Here is a 21,773-nt window from a genome sequence, read left to right as displayed (position 1 = left end):
GCGAGATTCAGTTCCATTACCGGCAGGCTCGATAGCGTGTTATCCGTGGTAGCCATAGTAGTAGTCCATCGGCTAAAGCGCAAGCAGCGAGTGCAGTGAGTGCGGTAGACACTCACCGGTCGAGCTGGCGTTCTGATTGTACTGATTAAGGCCCGCGGTGTGGTAAGGCTGGGTCGGACTGCAGGTTGGCCTCGCACCGTATCCCAAATGAAGTGGTTCGTAGCTCGGTGGTCGTGCCACGCCACAAGAGTAACCATTGTCACGTTGTTGAAGGCACGCGCCTGGACTAGGGCCAACAGTCATGCCAACCGTCATACCCATTGGGCCCATTCCACCTCCCGATAGTGAGCCTGATAATGAACCCGAAAGAGAGCCTGATAATGAAGACATGCTGCTCGTCGTGTGTTGATTCTGTTGACTACCACCTGACATCGTGAAGCTTGGCATTGATGTCATGGGACTGGAAAGAACAAATTTATTATTTAATAAAAGATTATAAATAAATAAATAGCGTGTTTAACTCAAACGAATAATTTCTAATATATATGTATATAATTATTTCCTACCTGTACGAGTCCGGCATACTAGGTATTCCTGGATAAACAGCGGTCGGTGCAAATCCATGGTGTATTCTTGGTGGCGACGGTGGTGCTTGCGGTGGTGCCTGTCCACCAAGTATTCCAGTAGGTGGAGGTGGCGTAGGATGACCACTACCCACCAGGCTAACACCTGCCGTATGAGATTGTTGTTGTGGCTGAGGCTGCGGTTGTTGTTGCTGTTGTTGCTGCTGCTGTTGTTGTTGTTGTTGCTGCTGTTGCTGTTGTTGCTGCTGCGGGTTGTCCCTCCGTTGCGTACGCAATTTCTCCTCTCGTCTCCACTTTGCCCGCCGATTCGAAAACCATACCTGAGTTAGTGAGTGAGAAGACAGACGAAGATACAGGTCAATCGCTAGGCTACACAAATGCAGGACGACGATTTCGAATTCGTGGAATGATCAAAATACCGATTTTAAATCTCTAAACTTTTGATACTAATATTATTTAGCATTTTTCAACTTTAAAATGAAAAAAATAAAGAAAAAACAGTACACACAAAAAACAAACACACACGTACATTAACACGTACATACGTTACGACATTAATAAAAATAAAATAATAGATATCGTAGTCACCTGTATTCGAGCTTCCGGTAGGCCAATCTTTCCAGCCAGTCGTTCTCTCGCAAACACGTCCGGATAATGCGTCCTCTCAAATTCCTTTTCAAGGGCGTCGATCTGCTCGTTGCTGAAGCTCGTACGATTTCTCTGAAGTTTTCTTTTAAGTCTTAAACGAGCTTGATCGTCGTCGGCACCACCGGATACGCTACCAGCGTTACTGTTATCACCACCGCTGTTGGTTTCATCGGAATGGGTACCACCTTCGAGATCAGCCACTGGAATATTAACAAAATTACAAATCAACGATAAGTATATTAATTCCAATATTTTACTATCCAGTGATATATCAGTAAAAACAAATTTAATTTTATCAATTAAATTATATTATAATTGAATAACCAAAAAACCAATCACGATTGGTTAGGCCTACTAGGTAGAGTAAAGGGCCTTCAGGGAATTATTGAGCTGCCCATGCGACTATTTGTAAATATCGTGCTGAATGTGTGTGTGTTATGTTTATGGAATGCGAACTGGGTGGACACCGACCCGGTTCACCAGCGACGGGGCACTAGGCGTACCAGATTATGTGTTTCCTTATGCTCTCATTATTTTGCATGTTAGCGTTAAGATTATCGGAAGGTTTTTTAGCCCGATCTTGGAGTATACCCTTAAGAGAGCTGAATCCGACACTCTCCCAGGTACCGGGCTTAGAGGGGGGCCAAAAAAAGGGTTGCTTCATCTTTTATTTGTTCCAATAACGGATGGAACAGATATTTTCCGAATAGTTTTTATTGGTCATTGGTCAGGTTTTGTATTTAATGTTGATTCGTCTTGTTAGCCGTTATCCAAAAACAAGTATTAAAATATAACATATTGTATTTAAAAAAACAAAGTTGACCAATAAATCTCGAAAATGACTCAACCTAGCAAAAAAATATTAATTTCATGTTGTAGTTTTAAATTTTTCATACAACTTTTTCCTTATTCACTTTTTTGCTACTATCATACTTTCGGAGCTATTTAGGTGGCAAGAGCTGGTGAATCACCCTGTATATTATATATATAATACAAAATCATAGGATCGATCTTATTGGAACTGGTACTTTAAGCTATCTACAAAAAAAAACATGTTTTCTTGTGAGAAAGCGAACGAACGAATGAACGAACGTTCGAACGTTCGAATGGATTTTCATCCTTTTTCCTCCTATCAAGCATGCCTTTAAACGTGTGAGTTAGTCTCGTATGCTTCCCTCTCTCTTTCTTTCTCTCTTTCTTTCAGTAACTATCTATCTCTCTCTTATGTGGAACGAGTAGTAGGTGGTAGGCAGAGTCAGGCAAGCAAGCAAGCAACCATCGCCCGGCGAAGCTTATCGTCGGTTTCTGGGTGAACGCGTCGAGGCGTCACTGGATTTTGGTTTGCTACTGAAATAGAAAGAGAAAGAGAGTGGATACAGAGAGAAAGAGAGAGAGAGAGAGAGAGAGAGAGAGAGAGATAGAGAAAAGAGGCGGAGAGGAAGACGAGGAGGGTGTCGTGCGATAAGACGCCGGCCGTCCCGACGCCAGTCGCTGGCCACCCTCGTACGATACGCCCCTGTCACCCTCGAAGGACCACCCTCTCTCTTTCTCTTTCTATCGTTTACCTTTATTTCCCGCTACTCTCACTATATCTATCTTTCTCTCACGTTTCCTACGACGTTCTATGATTCCATCTTTCTCTTTTGCTATCTTTCTCTCTGTCCCTTTGCGAAACTGACGTTTCTCACTCTCTCTCTCTCTCTCTCTCTCTTTTCTCGTGTCGTTACCTTCTTCGTGCCTTCGGCGTTAATGGAATCCTGATAACAACCCTCGTGACTCTACCACCCGCTTCTTCTTCCTCTTTCTTTCTTCCTTTCTCTTTCTATCTTTTTATTTATCTATATATCTATCTATCTATCCATCTGACTATCTTTATCTGTCTTCCTTTTCTTCTTCGTTTATCGCACGTTGCTATTTCCAAGTCGAACCGACGTGGAACTACGTGTCTATACATGACAAACCCTTCCTATTCTCCCAACCCCCTCTTCTCCTCCGCCCCTTTCTTTTTTTTTTTAGTTATCTTGCTCGTTCACCGTTCTTCGACATCCGTCGCGACTGTACTCTTCTATTATCGAGAAAATCGCATAGTTTCACTTTCGTCCTTCAAGACCGGATGGCACGATCCTCGAAGAAGTTTTCAAGAACATTAGATAGTAGGTAGGTAGGTAGGTAGGTAGGGTGCTACTTCTTCTCCAAACGTGTTTTGTGAGTTTGAGTTTTAGTTTTAGTTTCGATTAAGTAGACTCTTGTGAATTGTTCAAAGTTATATATACTTATTATTCGTGATGTTAAATTCCACGAAGAATTTATTCAATTATTTTGTTCTACATGTTTCAACAACAATAATAACAATTTTTCAATTTTCAAATCTACAAAACATTTTTTTTTCAATGAAAAAAAAAAAGAAGTAAATTAATAACAATTAAACCATTTAAAGTCATCGAATCCATTTTAATTACTTTTCTTTATTACATTTCATTTTCTTTTACGAAAATGTTTAAATTTTTATATAAATTCAATTATACTTCGAATGAAATATATCATATCTTTGAAATTATAATCAAGTTACAAATGTAATAAATACATTTTTATTTTAACCAATTATCATTTGTTCTTCGTTGTTTCATTTAAAAAAAAAAAAAAAAATATTCGCTTTAAAATTCAACAAAGAATTCACGAAGAATAAAAGATAAAAACTTAGGGGCGAATACTAATTGTAAAAATTATTCTTCAACTTTTTAATTATTACAATATCTCTTTTTCTTACGTGTAACTTCGTGTATTGGAATGTTCGCGTTGATACGAAGACGCGTGCGCAACTGAAGGTATAGCTTTTCCACCCTTTATATCGGTCGTCGTTTAACAGTCTTGGAGAAGGAGGAGGAATAGAAGAAGAAAAAGGAAGAGGAGAAGGAAGAGAGAGAACATCCCCGTTCGTTCGTTCGTTCGTTCGTAGTTCGCCATAGCCAACCAACCCTTAGAGATCGGCGAGAAGTTTATTGGTAGGAGAGTGGCTGCTTGCCAGCCAGTTCCTTCAAGGGACTAGAAACGTCTCTCCCATCTGGGTTCTACCTCTTATCTTTACTTATCCCTTTATATATAACACATTGTGACTTTCAGTCAAACCTATCACACACATATCTTTATATATATTATATTATACATATATTTATCGTACGTAGCTATATATATGTTTAGAAAGATAAGGGTTGAAAAATATTCAAATTACGTTTTATGAGATTTTATCATCATTTATTTCAAGTGAAAACTTCTTTAGAATGGGTGTAATTTGAAAAAATGAAACGCGGTGATGTAGTGGGGAAAGGAAACGGACGATGTAGTGAGGGAAAGAAACGGCCTTAATACTACGTAAGAAGAGAAAAAGAGACAAACATATCATTATTTATAAATCATCATTATTTATAAAAATATTTGATTTGCAAACATTTTTTAAAGTGTTTTATTATTTACTTTCTTTGTAATTATTATAAAAATGCGCGCCTATATGAATGCAACCCTCCATACACACTTTGGAAGTGTTGCTTGCGAGTGCCATCTGTCGGGAGGGAATTTTTTTCTGCCCGAAAGATAGGCAACCCGTCATACATACATGTATTAACAGTTTTGATTGCAAAAAATTGATGATTGCATGATTAACACTTTAATGGCCGCTTACACAATATGTGTGTGATAGCCGGAACATTGGTCGTTATTTTATTTATAACTTTATATATATATTGAAAATTATATATAAAATTAATTTTGTTGTTTTTTTGTTTTATGTTAATTTTTTTGTGATTGATAATAAAATTTTTTTAAAATTAATTCTTAAAAAATATTACCGGGCCCCTGATAACATTTGACTACGTACACATACGGTCAAATTAAAATGTTAATTTTATTATTCATTTATTATTTCGTTGATGATCAAAATACATATTAGATATAAAAATGATCTTCAACGAAATAAATTTCAACGTTTATATCTTTGATAATTCGATAGGTTTTTTTTTTCATACCTTTTAAAAAAGTACCTTGTCGAAAAAGAGAGAAGAAATATAATATAAGATATATATTCTCCCTTTCGTCGTTAACGTTAAACGGTTGAAAGGGAAAGGTCTACTTGCAAAAAAAAAGAAAAAGATAGAAAAAGAAATAAGATGTTTGAACAGGTAAAAGAAAAGAAAAGTAAAAGAAGAAGAAGAAGAAGAAGAAGAAGAAGCGGAAAAAGAAGTATGGAGACCATGGTATTTTTTTTCTTTAAAGGGAAATGTAAAAAAAGAGAGAGAGAGAAAAGAAAGTGAGAAAGGAAAGAAAAAAAAAAAGAAAGAAAAGAAATGACTGGGGTGCGAAGCGTCCTCGAGTAATGGCTGCGGCACACGAGTGGGGTGAGCTTTATTAACGCCGATAATGGGCGCCAGTGCACTTAGCTAAACGTTAAATCTCGCCAACGAAGTAGGAAGGTTGGTTATTGTCCTACCTTCTGGGTTCGATAGTTAGGACAATGAATTCTAAGTCTTGAAGTTCTTTAAGTACTAGTAGTTTATTTTCGATCACCGAACGTGAAATACACAGAGGATTCTCAAACCGGGATACCAGTAAGTAATCTATATATATATATATATATATAGTATATATATGTACAAAAAGTTCAAAGAGGAGAATCGAACGAGAAGAAACGACGACGTCGAAAGGTATGAACAAATAAAAAAAGAAAGAAAGAAACAGAGAGAAACCTGAAACTACTTGAATCCTTCTCTTTCTCTCTTTTTTTTTCTTCACTCAACTTCGACTTCGCTTCAATTTCTTTTTTGTAACACACGCGAGCAACACTTGAACGAACGAACGAATGAACGAATGAACGAACGAACGATTGGAACGAGCAACTATAATTCCCCTCTTTTTTTTTTTTTAAGTATGCTACAGGCAATAGGAAACAATGGTTGCTACCCTTGGGTAGTATGATGCAACAATAACGCGTTTAATGTGTGCCTAGAAATGGTCTACCACCGAGTGCATTCGTGCGAGATCAATTTCTCTAATCGTAACGTTGATCCTAACCAAAAGAGAGAAACCTACTTTGCCCTTTTTTTTTTTTCTTTTTCAAAGACCTTACGAAAAGTGGCGAACGTTTGCAATCGTTGAAGAACACACGTACGTATAATAATTATACATGTATGCATGTAACACGCGACAGGCTTATTATTCGAGCGTTATTAATACAATTGACTTTTTATTTTATTTTCTTTTTTGACTTTCCACCTCCTTCTCCTCCTCTTTCTCCTCGTCTTCTTCCACCTTCTCTTTTTAATTCTTCAGTTACGATTTTTATTTCTCCTTTCTCTCTTTTATTTTACAAGTAAAAACCTTGTTTGCTATTTCAATACACGCGTTCAAGATTATTTTTAACGCTTCGTTGCTCGAATTATTCGAAATGAGGAACCACGTTTCATTGGTTACGCGTGCCACGATGAATTTCATTTAAAAGAAAGAGAGAAACAGATGAAAGAAATAACATTATATATTTTCCAACGTACGTTTCTAATAAGTTACGTTATAATTTTAATTACAAGATAAATATAACTTATTGAAAAAAGTGAAAGAAAAAATATTTAAAGATAAAAAAAATACATAGGTGGATAATTTTTACGGATAACTGTAAAATATTATTGGGTTGTCCGAAAAGTTCGTGCCGATTTTGACGGAAGATTGAAATGTAACGCATATTTTAGTTTTTTGTCGTGGTATATATTTATTAAATTAATATTTAATTAATATATTTTAATATATTATATATATATATATATATATATATATATATATATATATATATATATATAATATATTATAATTATATTCGGACTCTCAATATATATATTAATATATTTATTAAATATAAGTGCCATTCTGTTGCACAATCTTTTTCCATCTTAAAGGGTAACTTCAAAATTTCGGCCTTCCAGAACTTCTCAAGTTTTTATTAGTAAAACAACTTTATGCCATTTACCAAAAATCGGCACACGAACTTTCCGAACAACCCAATATTTAAACTATGATCATCATAAATTAATCATAAAAAAATATGAATGTAACCAAATCCAAAAAAAAAAAAAGAATAATAATAAATATCAAGATGTCAAGTGATAAAAATATAAGAATTATAAAAAAGGATCATGTGTTACACGTGTATACAGTGGACAGATGTAATATTATACCAAATCGAATTGAAGATAATGGCTGACAATGATACAGATGTTAAGTGTTACTTATATATATAGGTATATATATATATGTGTTCATCGGAGTGGCACGAGTATCGTGTAAAGTCCGTCTGTCGTTGAAAGAATAATTCTCGTTTTCAGCCATGTCAGGATTGTCGTTATTAGGGTTGGCTAATAACGCATAATGTCAACCATCACTACCACCAATACCGATACTATATACCCCACCTTTCCCTAGTCCCTTTTCGTTATATTTTTGGTATAGTTTACTTTTGTAACGCCTTCCACGTATAACGTGCACAATTTTTTTTTTTCTATACATGTATATGTATCTATCTATCTTTCTCTTTTATATTTATTAGACAAAAATAGGGGATGAGAGAGAAGAAGGAGGAGATATATCAGAGACGATCTCACATTGGCCCATTCCGTTCCACCGTAACACCTCGTACCCCTTGTGCACGAACGATTATCATTTTTAAGCCCGACTAGAAAAGCCAGTCGATGACAATAGCCGGCCATGATGCATTAGTAACGGCCATTCAAAGAGATGGGAGAGAAAAAAAGGTGTTGGAAATTGGGGTGGGGGGAGAAAGAGGGATATAGGATATCATCCTATAGATAGGAGGGTGAGTGAAAGAGAAAGAAGATATAACTTTCATTTATATATATCTATCACTCTTATATATTTGTAAAATGGAGACTACAAATATCCTAATTTTTATATGAGTCAAATAAATAAACATACAAATTTCTATGTTATAATATTGTCTTTTGATTTCTAATATCTTTTTATATTTGTCTATTATTTTATTATCAAAATACAAACTATGAATTAAAAGATATATATATGTATTTCTATATATTTGTGCGATTGCTATACTATATATATATATATAGTTTTTTTGTTATTAGAAGATTTTACTAAACTTTTAATTAAAATATAAAATGAAATCTATTGAAATTTTTAATTGAATAATAATATTTTACAATTAGTAGGGTTAAATATGTAGGAAAGGGGTTTTAGTAAATCGTTTATCCTATCATCGAAAGAGAGAGAGGGAGAGAGAGAGAGAGAGAGAGATAAATAGAATAGGAATTCCAAGTATAATCCGCAATCCAGCCTAATGCCTAATCCTGGCAAACGAATTTATTGGATCCACATCGTCCTTAATGCCGAACAACCCGGTGAACTTTCCAACTCACGAATTTATATCGTCGCGCGATATGGGCTTATATGAAACTGATACGTATGATACAGGCACACGCATACTTACGTATAATGTATAACTACATATATATATATATATATATATATATATATATATATATAATACATACATACGTATTAAACGAAATTGAGCGTAAAATAATATTACATTGGATTATGTATTGTATATATATATATGTGTGTATGAATTAAAGGAATTTATGAGCGCATTATGAAAAGATATCCTTCCTCTAAAAAGCATATCAATTTTTACGGATGATTGGTCAATGCATCCGGTAAAATCATTATACACATTTTATTTTTAATTATATTTAATCACTTTCACGCTCACTCGATAAATTATTTTGTTAACATAAAATATCCCAATATAATTGTTTACAAATTGTAATAATTCGATGAGAAATATATGTTGAAAAATGATAACTTTTCGTAATATTAAAATGAGGTATTGAAATATTCACAGAAAAGGAGAGTTTGATTTTTACATACTGCAAGAATACTTACTTACACACACACGCACACACTATATTGAGAGAAGTAGAAGAAGAAGAGGAAAAGAGATAGTTGGATATTTGCTTTCGAACAACTGACATGCGGTCGTAATTCTATCTACATATCTCGACGCGTGCCAATAACAGGGTTTCTTCTGAGTGAGTTCAACGATGCTGGACAACACCGCGAGAGTGGACCGCGACTTGACTCGGTTCGTGTTAAATGGCTGGAAAGAAACGAGGTGTCGAACCCGTTCGATATTAAATGCCTAAGTGTTTCACAATATGGACCCCGTCCTACTTATAATAACCATTATTATTTTGCCAATTCTGAATTTACCCACAATGAGAATGATTTATATTTTAATTTTTTTATTTTTTGAAAATCAATAAAAAAAAAACCAATCTCCTATTTCACCATTACATTGTGAAATTAGAAATGACGATAAAAAGAAAAGGTACTGGTTAGAACAAATTATCTGAACGTAAATCACAGGGAAATAATTGTAAAAAAGAAAGAATCATTGTAAGAGAAGCTTTAGAAACATAGTTGAGATATAAGAAAAGAAAAAAAAAATAATTACTCTAGTAAAAAGTTTACTAATAAGAGAATTCACGAAGCAAGGAACTAAACCTTAACGAGGTAACACGACGATTAGCAGCGGGTCACAAGAAGAATGTTAGTCTTGGGGTATGAAGAGAAACGGCGGAAGGCTTCGTAAACGTCGATCGATCAAGAGAAAGGAGGAGATAGACAAGGGGTAAGAGTAAGAGTAAGACATATATAAAGAAATAGAGAGAGAGAGAGAGAGAGAGAGAGAGAGAGAGGAGAGGAACGAAGGCAAGTTAGCGTAAAGGAAAATATTGGAAACTCCATTAGGAATTGTGCAACCAGCCGTGCACCCGGCATACATAAGCAGTGCCTGATAGAAAGAAAGAAAGAAAAAAAAGAAGGAAAAAGAGGGATGGACAGACATATAGATGAAAAAAGAAAAAAAGAGAGAGAGAGGGGGTGGGGGATGATGAAAGAAAAAAAAAAAAGAGCGTCTATAGAAGTTATTATGCGATTCATTTGTAACTTCCTCTTCCCTAGTTGTGCCTACCCCGAGGTATATATATCCCCTCCCCTCCCCCTCCCCCTTCATCACTTTCTCACCCTCTTCTCTCTATCTATATACCTTTTCTCAGTTTATAGGCTTTCTCTCCCATCGAGAGATTCGACTCACTGGCAAAATCCTCTTTTAACCGAGAAACGTTTCGACGGGCTCTCTCTTCCGGCAAATCTTCTTACGCGCAACTCAATCAAATTCCGCACGCGCGGCGTCGCTTACCGTTTCACGGTTTTCAAAACGAAAGAAACGAATCTCTCCTCTTTTCTCTCCTTTCTTCGTCTTTTTTTATTATCTTTTTTCCTACCTTCCTCTGCCGTCGGGGGGAAACAAAAAGGTTACAATTATCTTGAGAAATGAGACAGAGAGAAAGATATATTATTTTACGATTAAAAACTTATGCTGTATGTGTGTGCATACGTGTGTTTATTTTATTTATTAAATTATGTGTGTATTTAGATAAGACATTATTTCTAGGAAAAAAAATATAAGTTTTGCATTTATATATTATGGGGAACCGGAATGTATATAATGTGGTATTTTTTTTTCATATATTAAGTTCAAACATGATTTTAAATTAAATAATGAACCAATAAATATAAAAACCAAATATTGACGTGTCCAGAAATTACTTACGATTCCCCTAATATATATATATATTATTTTTCTTTCTGTATTATTCAACATTTTATATACTTAATTTCATCCAACTATCTATCCATTTATTTACCTATATAATAAAAATATTTCGATATATCATCTAAAAGAAATAAAACTACCAAATAAATATAATAACAAAACAATTATTAAATATCCATATTAAAATACAATACCCAATAGATTTTTTTTATCAAACTATCTATTTATCTATCAATCTATCTATCTATACTTCACAGCCTATCTCTCTTTCACTCATTTACGAAGTAGAGAATCTTCGGCAGCCACTAAACGCCGTGAAATCGGTCGACGGTAACGCGGATCCGCGGCGTAGAACTCGCGCGATTACTTCCGGCCTCTTGAGTCGCGATGTACTTTTGCAAGTTTCGCCTTGAAGACTTCTACCTTCTCCTCTACCCTCCTCCTCCTCCTCCTTCTCCTCCTCCTACTCCCTTCTTCTTGGCCAACCCTTTCCGTTCTGGCTTCTTACACACCCCTTTCCACCCGCTCACCCTGTTTCTCAAACTTCCTCATACTCCCTTGAAAACCCCTTTCGCGAAAACCCTCTGTCTCGCTTCCCCTCCTTCTCTTTCTCCTCCTCCTCCTCTTTCCTCTTCCTCTTCTTCCTACTTCGAAGGTGCGGTTAAGCTCCGTTTACGCGGCAAAGTTTCTCCTCGCCGACTTCCTCCGAGGGAACGAACCGAGCTTTCGACGCGATCACGAACTACCACCACACTCTTATCCCCTTCCTTTCCCATCCTGATTCTCATCCTTCTACTCCTTATCCTCATCCTCATCCTTATACCTCTCCATCCTCCTTCATCTTTCCACTTCTACTTCCTTCTCTTCCTTCTTCTCCAACTCTACCTACTCCCCAATTCGCTTCTACTACTACTATTACTACTACTACTACTTCTACTACTGTTAGTAGTACTACTAACTCGAGAATAGTTAGAAAGTGCAAGCTAAACGTGAGACATTCGCGATTCGATACTAATTTTACTCCCTTTTAATAGATCGATGCTTTAGATAATTATCTTATTCATTTTAATCTAATCATATATGTTTTTTTTATTATACTTTGTACAACAAAATCTATAAAATATTTTATAAATTAATCAATCTTTTCGTGAAGGTTGTGTATAAAATTTTAATTATTTTTGTTTAAAAAGAAATAATATTTATTCGATTAAAATAAACATAACGTGATGATTTAAATACAATAAAGATTTTTAGGTTGGTTTAATTAAATTCGGTATGATTTTTATTTTTTTTTTTTTCGAATCGTCTAATTGAAAATTTAATTTAGTTATTGTTCTGTGTAAACGATTTAAATATAACGAAAGAAATGAAAATATGGAATGATAGAATTAGAGAAAGAGATGAAAAGAGAGAGAGAGAGAGAGAGAGAGAATGGCTTTGACGGAAGTAGATTTTACGGTGTAAATAGCTCGTTAACGTAGCAAGAGATCGAAGTAGAGAAGGTGCGCGTTAATGTATTGGACAAACTCTGAGGCCCCCCCACAGTGTGCTTGGTTAAACCAACAAACATTGACTGACGGTATCCATCCGCGCATCGCTTTTGCTCGCACAAGCCCAAGGCACTTTCCTGTCACCACCGATGTTCCCTGCATTTGCCTTTATGCGTCAGAACTAATTCCGAAAACGAGATTTTCGACTCGTCGTTTGTACCAACCGTAAATCTGTTATAATCATTCTTTTTTCTTTAAGCCGATTTCTTTAACATTTTTAAATTCAAACCCAAAAGAAAATTATTCGTCGAAATAAAATATCTATATATATACATAGTTTTTATGTCAGTATGTGTCAGTAAATGGAAAGAATAAATAAAAGAGATAATTTAAGAAATTCTGAATAATCAAACGTATTTACATTAATTTTTTTGTGATTAATTTTTATAGAAAAATAAATGAGTACTCCCCTACACGCGAAACATAGAGAAAGAGAGATGAGAAGAAGAAAAAACAAACAGATTATTATCATTTCATAATTGTTTTTACCAAACCAAGCACGAATGGTGATTATAGCAATCAGTTAGAACGATCCATGTCACTTATCACCTATCATCAACGTAACGTTATCAACATTGGCCTTTGGAGATTATCGTGGTCAATTTGCATCAATGCATGGGGGCGGCAAGGGGGGGAGGGGGTGGAGGAAGAGAGAAATGTATGCTCAGGGGTAAAGGTGTATGTTCAACGATGGTAGCAATGTTGTTAGTGTTGGTGTTGGTGTTGGTGCTGGTGGTGGTGGTGGTGGTGGTGGCGGTCAGAATGTAAATTGGTGGTTAAGGGTGGTGTTTCCAAACTCTTCCCCGTACCATCGAAATACCCTAATTCGTTTACGACTTGCAAAACGAGTCTTCTGGGAGCAGGACGCAACTGGTAGCCAAACAATTTGTACTCTTCGACGCCCTCGTTCCCTCTTTCCTCCCTCTCATTTCCTTTCTCTCTCTTTTTCCAACTCACTCATTCTCATTCATTCCATTCACCGTTTCTCCTTCCGATTCTAATTCCCAAGAGTGTCATCGTTGCCAAAATTCGTAGAGGAAAATTTTAACACCCCTCTCTCCCTTTACTCAATTTATGGTCCAGTACGTGAAAAATATACAACGAAAAACGATATTATGTATTCAGGACGTTTGTTTGAACAATTATTATATCATCGACTATTACGAATATAATTACAAAATGAAAGTGCAAGTATACGGGAATGAATTCATTCAATGATTCACTCATGTTGAATTTTGCCCTTGAATTAGTTGTACCAGACGAATTGGAAATTAACACAGCATGAGAAGTTGTGGTAAACGTATAACAAGCTTGATTAAGAAGTCACTTCTCATTGGTAGTCCGAGCATGAGGTCCGATCCATGATTTCCTTCAGTCACGATCGCGTTACGAACTATTACAAAATATCTATATACATATCTAACTTTATATTATTAAATTTATCGTTTCACCCCAAACAAATTTTTCTTCTCTTTTTATTATAGTAACATTTATTACACGTATAATATTTATGTAATGATCATTTATTAAATTTAAATATGATCGATTTTGATTTATTATTTTTCCCTTGTATTATATACCACACATAATTTATTAATGATATAATAATACAATAAATAAATATTTTTTTATGATAAATTGATGAACAATTTATGTAGTCAAATGACACTACGTTGATTTCGAGTGAAATCTATTGGAGATATGTTAATGTCAGACGAGATAATTTTGATCAAAGTGTCAGAAAATGTTAAAAAAAAAAAAAAACACAAGGAAACTATTGAAACAATCTTAATGCATACTTGTATGATTATTATAGCTAAACTAGAATGTATCAATTTAAGTGAAAGTTTTAAATAAGATTTTAAATATCTTATCGATAGATGTATATATATAAAAAGAAAAGAAGGGACAAGAGGAAAGAAAGAAAGAAAGAAAGTAAAAAAAAGGGCTGGATTATATAAGCTCATTGTTTCGAATTTCCCGTAGGGATCTGATTGCAAACGAATGCGGCAGGGATACGGTCTCCCTTCATAGACGATTAATCCAGTTTACTCGCAGACGTTGCTTAGGTATGGGGGTTCTTGTAAGCTGAGAATCCGCACAAACGTCCCTCCCGCGTTTAAATGTATACACACGGTAAAAAAATATGTGTACACGTATGTATAAATATTTGTTTTCTATGTATTTATATATATATATAATATTTAATTAACACCGGCTTACAATTAGTTAAATACTCTTAACTCTTTTTAACTTCTTATTGTAATATTATATTGTTTTCTTCTTGTTTCTGGTCAATAGTTTGTCAATAAGTTCACGTTGGGGTTTCTTTTTTCGAACAAATAAATGATATTTTGATTGACAATAAAATTTTTATCTTCACTAACAAAATTTGTATCCAAAAATATTCCATTTTTACAATAATATCAATCATAATTTTAATCCTATTCGATTATCAATTGAAAATATATATCTCAAATTCAATGAAACAACTCTAGATAAAAAAAAAACCAAAATAAATCAGTAGCAGAAAAATCAAAAGATGATACCAAATGACTAGGACATTTTTCGCAACACTCTTGGTGATTCTTTCCCCTCCCCTTCGGCCCGCTTGTATCTCATTGAATATGTCAACGGGGGTTGGTGTAGGGGTTCGGAAGAAGAAGGGGGAAAGGGATGGGAACGATGTCGAAGAAAGAAAGAAAGAAAGAAAGCAAGAAAGAAATAGTGAATGGGGTGAGGTGGGATGTTGGTGATGGTGGTGGTGATGGTAGTGGTGGTGGGAAGGTGGGGTGGCAGGAGGGGGAGAGTTAAGCCTGCAGGCTGCAGACAGAAGCATAGCTCGCGCCGGCCTCTACGGCAATACGGCGCAAAGCGAGAGAGCAGAAGGGAGACAGGCATCCTCGCCCTTCTTTTGTCCCTGGGCCGAGGCCCGATATTGAAATGGAGTCGTTTGAGTGTGAATAATTTGCTTTGCCCGGGCCACCCCTCCTCGTCGTTCGAAACCCCCCTCCACCCCCTCCTCCTTCTCCTCTTTCTCATCCTCCTCCTCCTCCTCTTATACTTTTCCGACTCTAACCCCTCACAACCATCATCATCTCTCTTTCTTTCTTTCTTTCTTTATTTCTTTTTCTTTATTTCTTTCTTTCTTTCTTTCTTTCTCTCTTCTTCGTATCCTTCGTTGAAAGCTTCTCCTCTCAACATCGACGCGTTCCAGAAGTCGGTGGGGCACCATAACCATCACCACCATTTCCTGACGGTTTTCCTGACGGTTTTCGAATAGATAAATCATCCACTATTCGTATATACTAGTATTATCTTTTTTTTTGCAGATATTTTTGAGGTGACACTGACGGGGGTTAATCCTATTTCTATTTAAACGTTTGTAATTGTTTTTTTTTCTATGATTATAAAAATAAATTAAGGTGTAAGAAAATCTTTATAATATGGTTTTACGTTATTTCAGTCATGCAGAACTATGATATTATATATATAAGAAATAATTCATTCGTTCTCTTTTATTTTACTCGAAAAATATTTTGTTGTTTTTCATGGCGTACCAAAGACAGAATGATTTAATCAAATTTCACTTTCAATAGGTATTCCTATTAAATCTATTAAGAGTCTCCTTTCGTACGAATCATGTACTCCTACACACATGTGTGTGTGTGTGTGTGTGTGTGTGTAATTCTTTTAGAACATAATCGATGACACGAACGTTTAATGTAAAACACGAGATCTCGTTCCTCTGGTAAGAATTTTCGAAGAATTATCGAACGACAGTACCTAATACATCAAATTTTTTTTTTATTTTTTTTATTTATTTCTCTCTCCCTTCCACTGTTTCTCGGATGCTGGTCAGATTGAGTTCAGTGGTGAATTTATTAGCAGGAGTCATCGTCACGCGTGTGGAAACGTCCAGACAAAGCGTGCATGGAATCGACGAAGAGAGAACATATCGTATAAGTGTGTACGTGAGCGTGTGTTGTATATGTGTGTGTGCACGAAGCACGTTAAAATTAAAGCGACGTAATGACTGCATAATAGGCGCCTCCGATCGTTTTTAGTACGTGAAAAATATGAGACCCGTCGGAAGATTATCGGGCCATGGTCGGTTGACAACATCGATGGATGAGTTATCATTACATTAGAAAATATGTATATATAGAAATGACGATGATTTCTAATTATTTCATTTGAATATCGTGATTTTAATTTCGATCATTAAAAATTTCTATTTTACATTACACATTCAAGATATTTTAATCTCAGTAATCCAATTTTAATAAAATTATCAAACTTCTTTTTTACGAAATCAAAAGTTTATACTTGAGAGTCACGAAGTAGGATTTTTGGTTAAGAAAATTGTTTCATTTTAAAAAGCTAGCAAATCCTGAGAACACGGAGGTGTTGAAATCGTCATTAGTTATGCTAAAAAAGAAAAAAATACAAAAGATGAAAAGACCTTCTTTTTCTTTTTAAAACAGCCATGGTAGTAACTAAAATATCCAAAAATTAAGAATTAGAAAAGATCTTTTGTCCACGTTTATGGGTTTGAAGTAGCCGAAATGGTTAAAGGAGAAAATAAAAACGAAGGTAAAATCCGACCGGATGATGAGCCAACAATGATCGAGGATTCATCGGTCATTTAGGAGGCCAATGTCACTCGTCGGTCGACAAACATATCGAGTTCGTTTAGCCATGAATCTTTTTAAATATGCAGAACGCGCACGAAATACCGTGTATATAATCGAGCGACGGTGCCTATCAGAAATCAGTCAGCTCGAAATCACAAGCAGCAATAACTACCAGATCAACAATGAAGGTAGTTAGTTAGTTGTCTCTTGTCAATAAAATTATGACAGTGATTTGAATTTAAAAAGTTTGATAAAAAGAATTTTGATATTACAATTATTAATATATATATATATATATAATTAATTTTTCGTGTCAAAGAGATCATTGTCATAATTGTTAATACAATTATTATTCATCTAATTTATATATTAATAAATGAATTTTTAAACATAGGTACTCGCAAGTATAATCCTATTGGCAAGTGTGGTATTAGCGGAGCCACCGTTTTACCGTCAACAACAAAATAGACAATATTATTTTGCAAGACAACAAGAAGAAGCATCGGCTGCTCCTTATCCTCCCTCAGGTTTTAAACCGGCAGGACCGGCATTTAATTTACCACAAAGACAAGTAGAAAATCCTCAACAAAAATATGGACCACCGGCGGCGGCTACTACGCCTCAACAACAATACGGAACACCAGCTAAACCTCAGCAACAATATGGTGCTCCTAACGAACCTCAACGAAAATATGGACCACCGGCTACACCTCAACAACAATATGGATCCCCAAGCGAATCACAAAGACAATATAGTACACCTCAACAACAATATGGACCTCCTCAGCAACAATATGGACCTCCTCAAGAACCTACTACCACAGAAGTACCAAACACTACCGAATTAGACGATGCTACCACTGTTTCTGGTATTACCGAGTCTGAAGTAAGTCCAAATTTTTGTTTTTTATATTAATATCGTTAAATACAAGTAAACAAATATTTTCTTTACTCGGTTTCTCTGATCTATAACGGTCGGATTTATGCAATGCGGTTAGATTTATCGTTTCGTTTCAAAAAAAAAAAAGAAGAAAACGATCGTGAGAACGTCGTGAGTTGGCACGAGCCTACGGTAACCAACATTTCCGTAGAATTTAAATCGTTCTTCACGACATTGTCTCTTTTTTTTCTTTGTTTTCTTCTACATTTTCTTCTTCTTCTTCGATATCCCAACCTAACTCGTGTTTTTCCTACTGGAGAATTCTTCTAACGAGATTAGTATTCAAGTCGTCGTTTACTTTCGATCGCGGCTCAAGCACGCGTGCCCGTACCAAATTCGAACCTGCTCTCTGTGACACAATCCGTAATGCATTCAACCGTGATTTCAGTAGCCGAGGTCGACCCCAAAAATATTGCTGGGTTATTGTATTGGTTTCTATTTTTTTCTCGAATGTTTCTTGCAATTTTATATTCTTCCTAAACATAAATAAAAATGATTTAATATAATCTTATTTTATTAATTTACAAAAAAAAAATATATATATATATTTATATTATGAAACTTTGTTAACAGTCTGAGCCTGTTAATGCCGTAAACGAGCTCGAAGAAGATGACCTGGACCAAAATCAACCACAACAAACTGGTGAATATTACATTGCACTTCCCGACGGTCGCCTTCAACGTGTTCGTTACGTTAGCCGACAAGACGTCGAAGCGATGAAATATTTTGCCAAAATCCGTGCTGAAAACGTCGAACCACTTCGTGGACCTATCTATGCTTATGCACCACTTCAAAAACTTCAAATCGTACCGGCAGGTTTACAAATAGCTTTAGCATCTCCAGTTGTATCACCGGCTGTACAAACTCCGCAACCAGAAAAGATCAAAATCGAACCAGCTAAATTGGAGATCGAACCAGTTGCAGCACAGGTTCAATATCAGTACGATTCACCCTCTGCTGTTCTTCCATTACCTTCATCGCCATTATCTTCCTCTTATGCTGCTTATACAGGGAATTATCAAATACCAGAGAACAGGTATCTTTTGACCGTACAGTAAAAAGGATGCTTAACGATAAGAGGCTATTCTCATTGTAAATGACAAATTTAATATAATTTACTAATTTATACTTATATGACTATGATAAGTATTATGACGAAAATGAATTGAATAAAAATTTAACGACGTTTAACAACATAAAATTATACTTGGACTCTTGAATTTTTCTTATACCTCAACTTATTAATTCTATAATTTTAATTTTAATTATCCTGATTGAAGAAAAAACCAATGAAGTAATATTTAACAAAATTTAACGTTAAAACAAAAAAACACTTTGGACTGTGCGTCACTTTATTTTCACTTTAATCTTTCTACAAACTCATAAACTATCTCTTTGACTAGCATCAAAGCTAAAGATAGGTATAGGTATCTTCAATATATATTTTTTGGTAAAATAAGAAAACTTGCAAAGTTGTAAAGATAAGATAGAAAAAGATAGAAAAGAGAAAAAGAGAGGGAGAAAGAGAGAGAAATTCGCAATAGGATTCCTCTTGCTTCGGCGGGTTGTCGTAAGTGTAGGAAGGTACGCGTATTGGCAGGGACCCGTCGGCAGGCACGTAGACGCGCCTAACCACAAAATTCCAGAAATTTAATATCGCGCTTGGCTATGGCGGGGGTTGGTCGTTTCATAAGTTCACTTCGACGCAACCAATCCCCCGCGTCAGAATTCTCCCAAAATTCCCCATGACCAGATTCGTACCAGTCGAACACACATACACACATAAACCCTTATTCTCCCTTGATACCTCCTTTTACTATTTTTTCTCTCTATCTTTTTGTTTCTACGACAAAACTTTTGTTTTCCTCTTTTTACAAATTTACGGATCGATTATTATAAAGTGTTATTTGTTTCTTCTTTTTCATTCACAAATCCCATTAAATAATTCAACGTTTTCTATCCTACGATTTATAAAACCGATATTAGAAGAATCTAATTACGAGATAAATTTCTCTATTATTAATGTTCATTCGACGCGGAATAAATTAGAGCTAAGGTAGTTGGGCTAGCAGCACCCCTTTTGCCCCGTACGTCGTTTCACGCGAGAACAAAGGGATGTTGTCGGGGTGGTTGAAGCCCGTTGGTAAGTGGCTCTAAGATGGTAGTAAGTAAAAGAGAATAAGAGAATGAGAGAGAGAGAGAGAGAGAGAGAGTGGTGATGATGATGATGGTGATGGTGGTGATGATGGGAACCAAATTTCTCATTGGTAAATTCGATCGAGCGATTAATTAGTCCGGTCAAGTGGTCAAGACCAATTAAGTTAGGAACGCTACTTGAAAGCTAGGTTCGACTTAGCCATTACTGTTCATGCTTTCGCACTAGAACCTGTAAACCTTTTCAGAAAGAGAGAGAAAGGGAGAGAGTATGGAAACTTCGAACGAGAGAGATTCTTCGGACGGTTCCCGAAGTTGCTTTTAGAAGGACGAGTAGCTGCATTTCGCGGAGAGAGTCGGCTCATTTCGAACAAACCCTACTTGCTACTCGTCAAAACCACCGCGAGAGAGATCCTACAAAGTAGAAGAGTAAAAGGCCTCTCTCTCTCTCTCTTTCTCTTTGCTTGAGAACGTTGGTTTCACTGAAAGCAAAGTTTCTTCAATCCGATTTTTTATTTTCTTCATACTTTTATAAGTGAAATTATAATATTTTTTTCTCCTTTATCTATATTTCCTTATCTATTATTTTTCTTTTTTTTATACTGTAATTATTTTCAAACAAAATTTGATGTCAAGGTGTTTATATAGATATTAATTAAATAATTTATTAGGATATTTGTAATTGTTATATGATCATTGAGTAAGTTATATTATATTAGGTCGTCTCGAAAATTTCTTCCTTTTTTTGGTGATAAGTTAAACAATATTGCATACGTAATATACTTTTTTTTTTGTATTTTACGTTATTTTAGTAATTTTACGGGCACAATATTTTTTAGGTTTAATAATTTAAAGTAGAGAAAAAGGTAAAATAGAGTTGAATCGATATTATTTAGTAAAATACGATAAATATACTAAATAATAAATAAGATAATAAATAAGATAAATTTACTAAATATATATTATAATACTTAATAATATTTATTATATTAATAAATAAATATTTACTGATATTTTATAAAATATATATTATATTAATTATATTTTAGAGTAAAAAAGAATAAACTTTTGGGATTACCTAATAGAAGAATAAAAATTTCTTTTTATGAGAATTTTCATCATAATTTTGTCGTTCGAATAAATTCTATATAATATAATTGTAAATAAGTTAGTAGAGACAATTAAGAAATAATATATTAACGTTATTTTTCCTTTTTGGATTATTATTTCGAATACATTTCATAGCAATTATCTAACATCCGATATTCTTTTTTCCTTTTTCCCCATCTCACTCTTTCGTCTGGGATTTTTATTTTCCCTTTCCACAAGAAATGAGCTTCAAATAGATTTAATGTAATATATAATAAAATACCAAGGCTAATCCGATCTCGTACTAATCGATTTGATATAATGAAAAAAAGAAATAAAAAAAAATAATAAAGGAAAATCCTTCCCGTTGTTTCTTTCGCTCGGCCAAGATTGTCCGATTTATCGGATATAAATTCCGTACGAGGAAAAAATTCAATACGGATTTTGTGGTTATTTTATTTTATTGGGTTAGATTCAAA

At 34.9% G+C, this 21,773-nt stretch overlaps 2 protein-coding genes across 5 annotated transcripts in view; one reads left to right on the top strand and one right to left on the bottom strand.

Annotated features, from left to right (window-relative positions):
* Positions 1-21,773, bottom strand: part of LOC107074619 (paired box protein Pax-6) — an 88,691-nt gene that overhangs the window by 4,319 nt on the left and 62,599 nt on the right. For 2 of the 4 annotated variants that reach the window (XM_089175285.1, XM_015336219.2), the window contains exons 7-9: positions 1,173-1,432; positions 567-904; positions 117-460 (exon numbers count right to left, since the gene is read on the bottom strand). In XM_089175285.1, coding sequence (XP_089031411.1) covers positions 117-460; positions 567-904; positions 1,173-1,432 — 942 coding nt within the window. Of the gene's footprint in view, positions 1-20; positions 461-566; positions 905-1,172; positions 1,433-21,773 lie in introns of all 4 variants that reach the window. The other 2 variants (XR_016177528.1, XM_089175286.1) reach the window with 2 other exon arrangements.
* Positions 14,200-19,271, top strand: LOC107074620 (uncharacterized). Its single transcript, XM_015336220.2, has 3 exons — positions 14,200-17,298; positions 17,505-17,996; positions 18,624-19,271. The coding sequence occupies exons 1-3, from the start codon at positions 17,293-17,295 to the stop codon at positions 19,107-19,109; spliced, it is 984 nt and encodes a 327-aa protein (XP_015191706.1). The 5' UTR covers positions 14,200-17,292; the 3' UTR covers positions 19,110-19,271.

The sequence above is a fragment of the Polistes dominula genome, unplaced genomic scaffold, assembly GCF_049000335.1.
Source record: "Polistes dominula isolate Pdom_NZ unplaced genomic scaffold, Pdom_raw_medaka contig_82, whole genome shotgun sequence".
NCBI classification, from domain to species: domain Eukaryota; kingdom Metazoa; phylum Arthropoda; class Insecta; order Hymenoptera; family Vespidae; genus Polistes; species Polistes dominula.
Note: the sequence above shows the minus strand (reverse complement) of the source record. Positions and strands in the feature narration are given on the sequence as shown.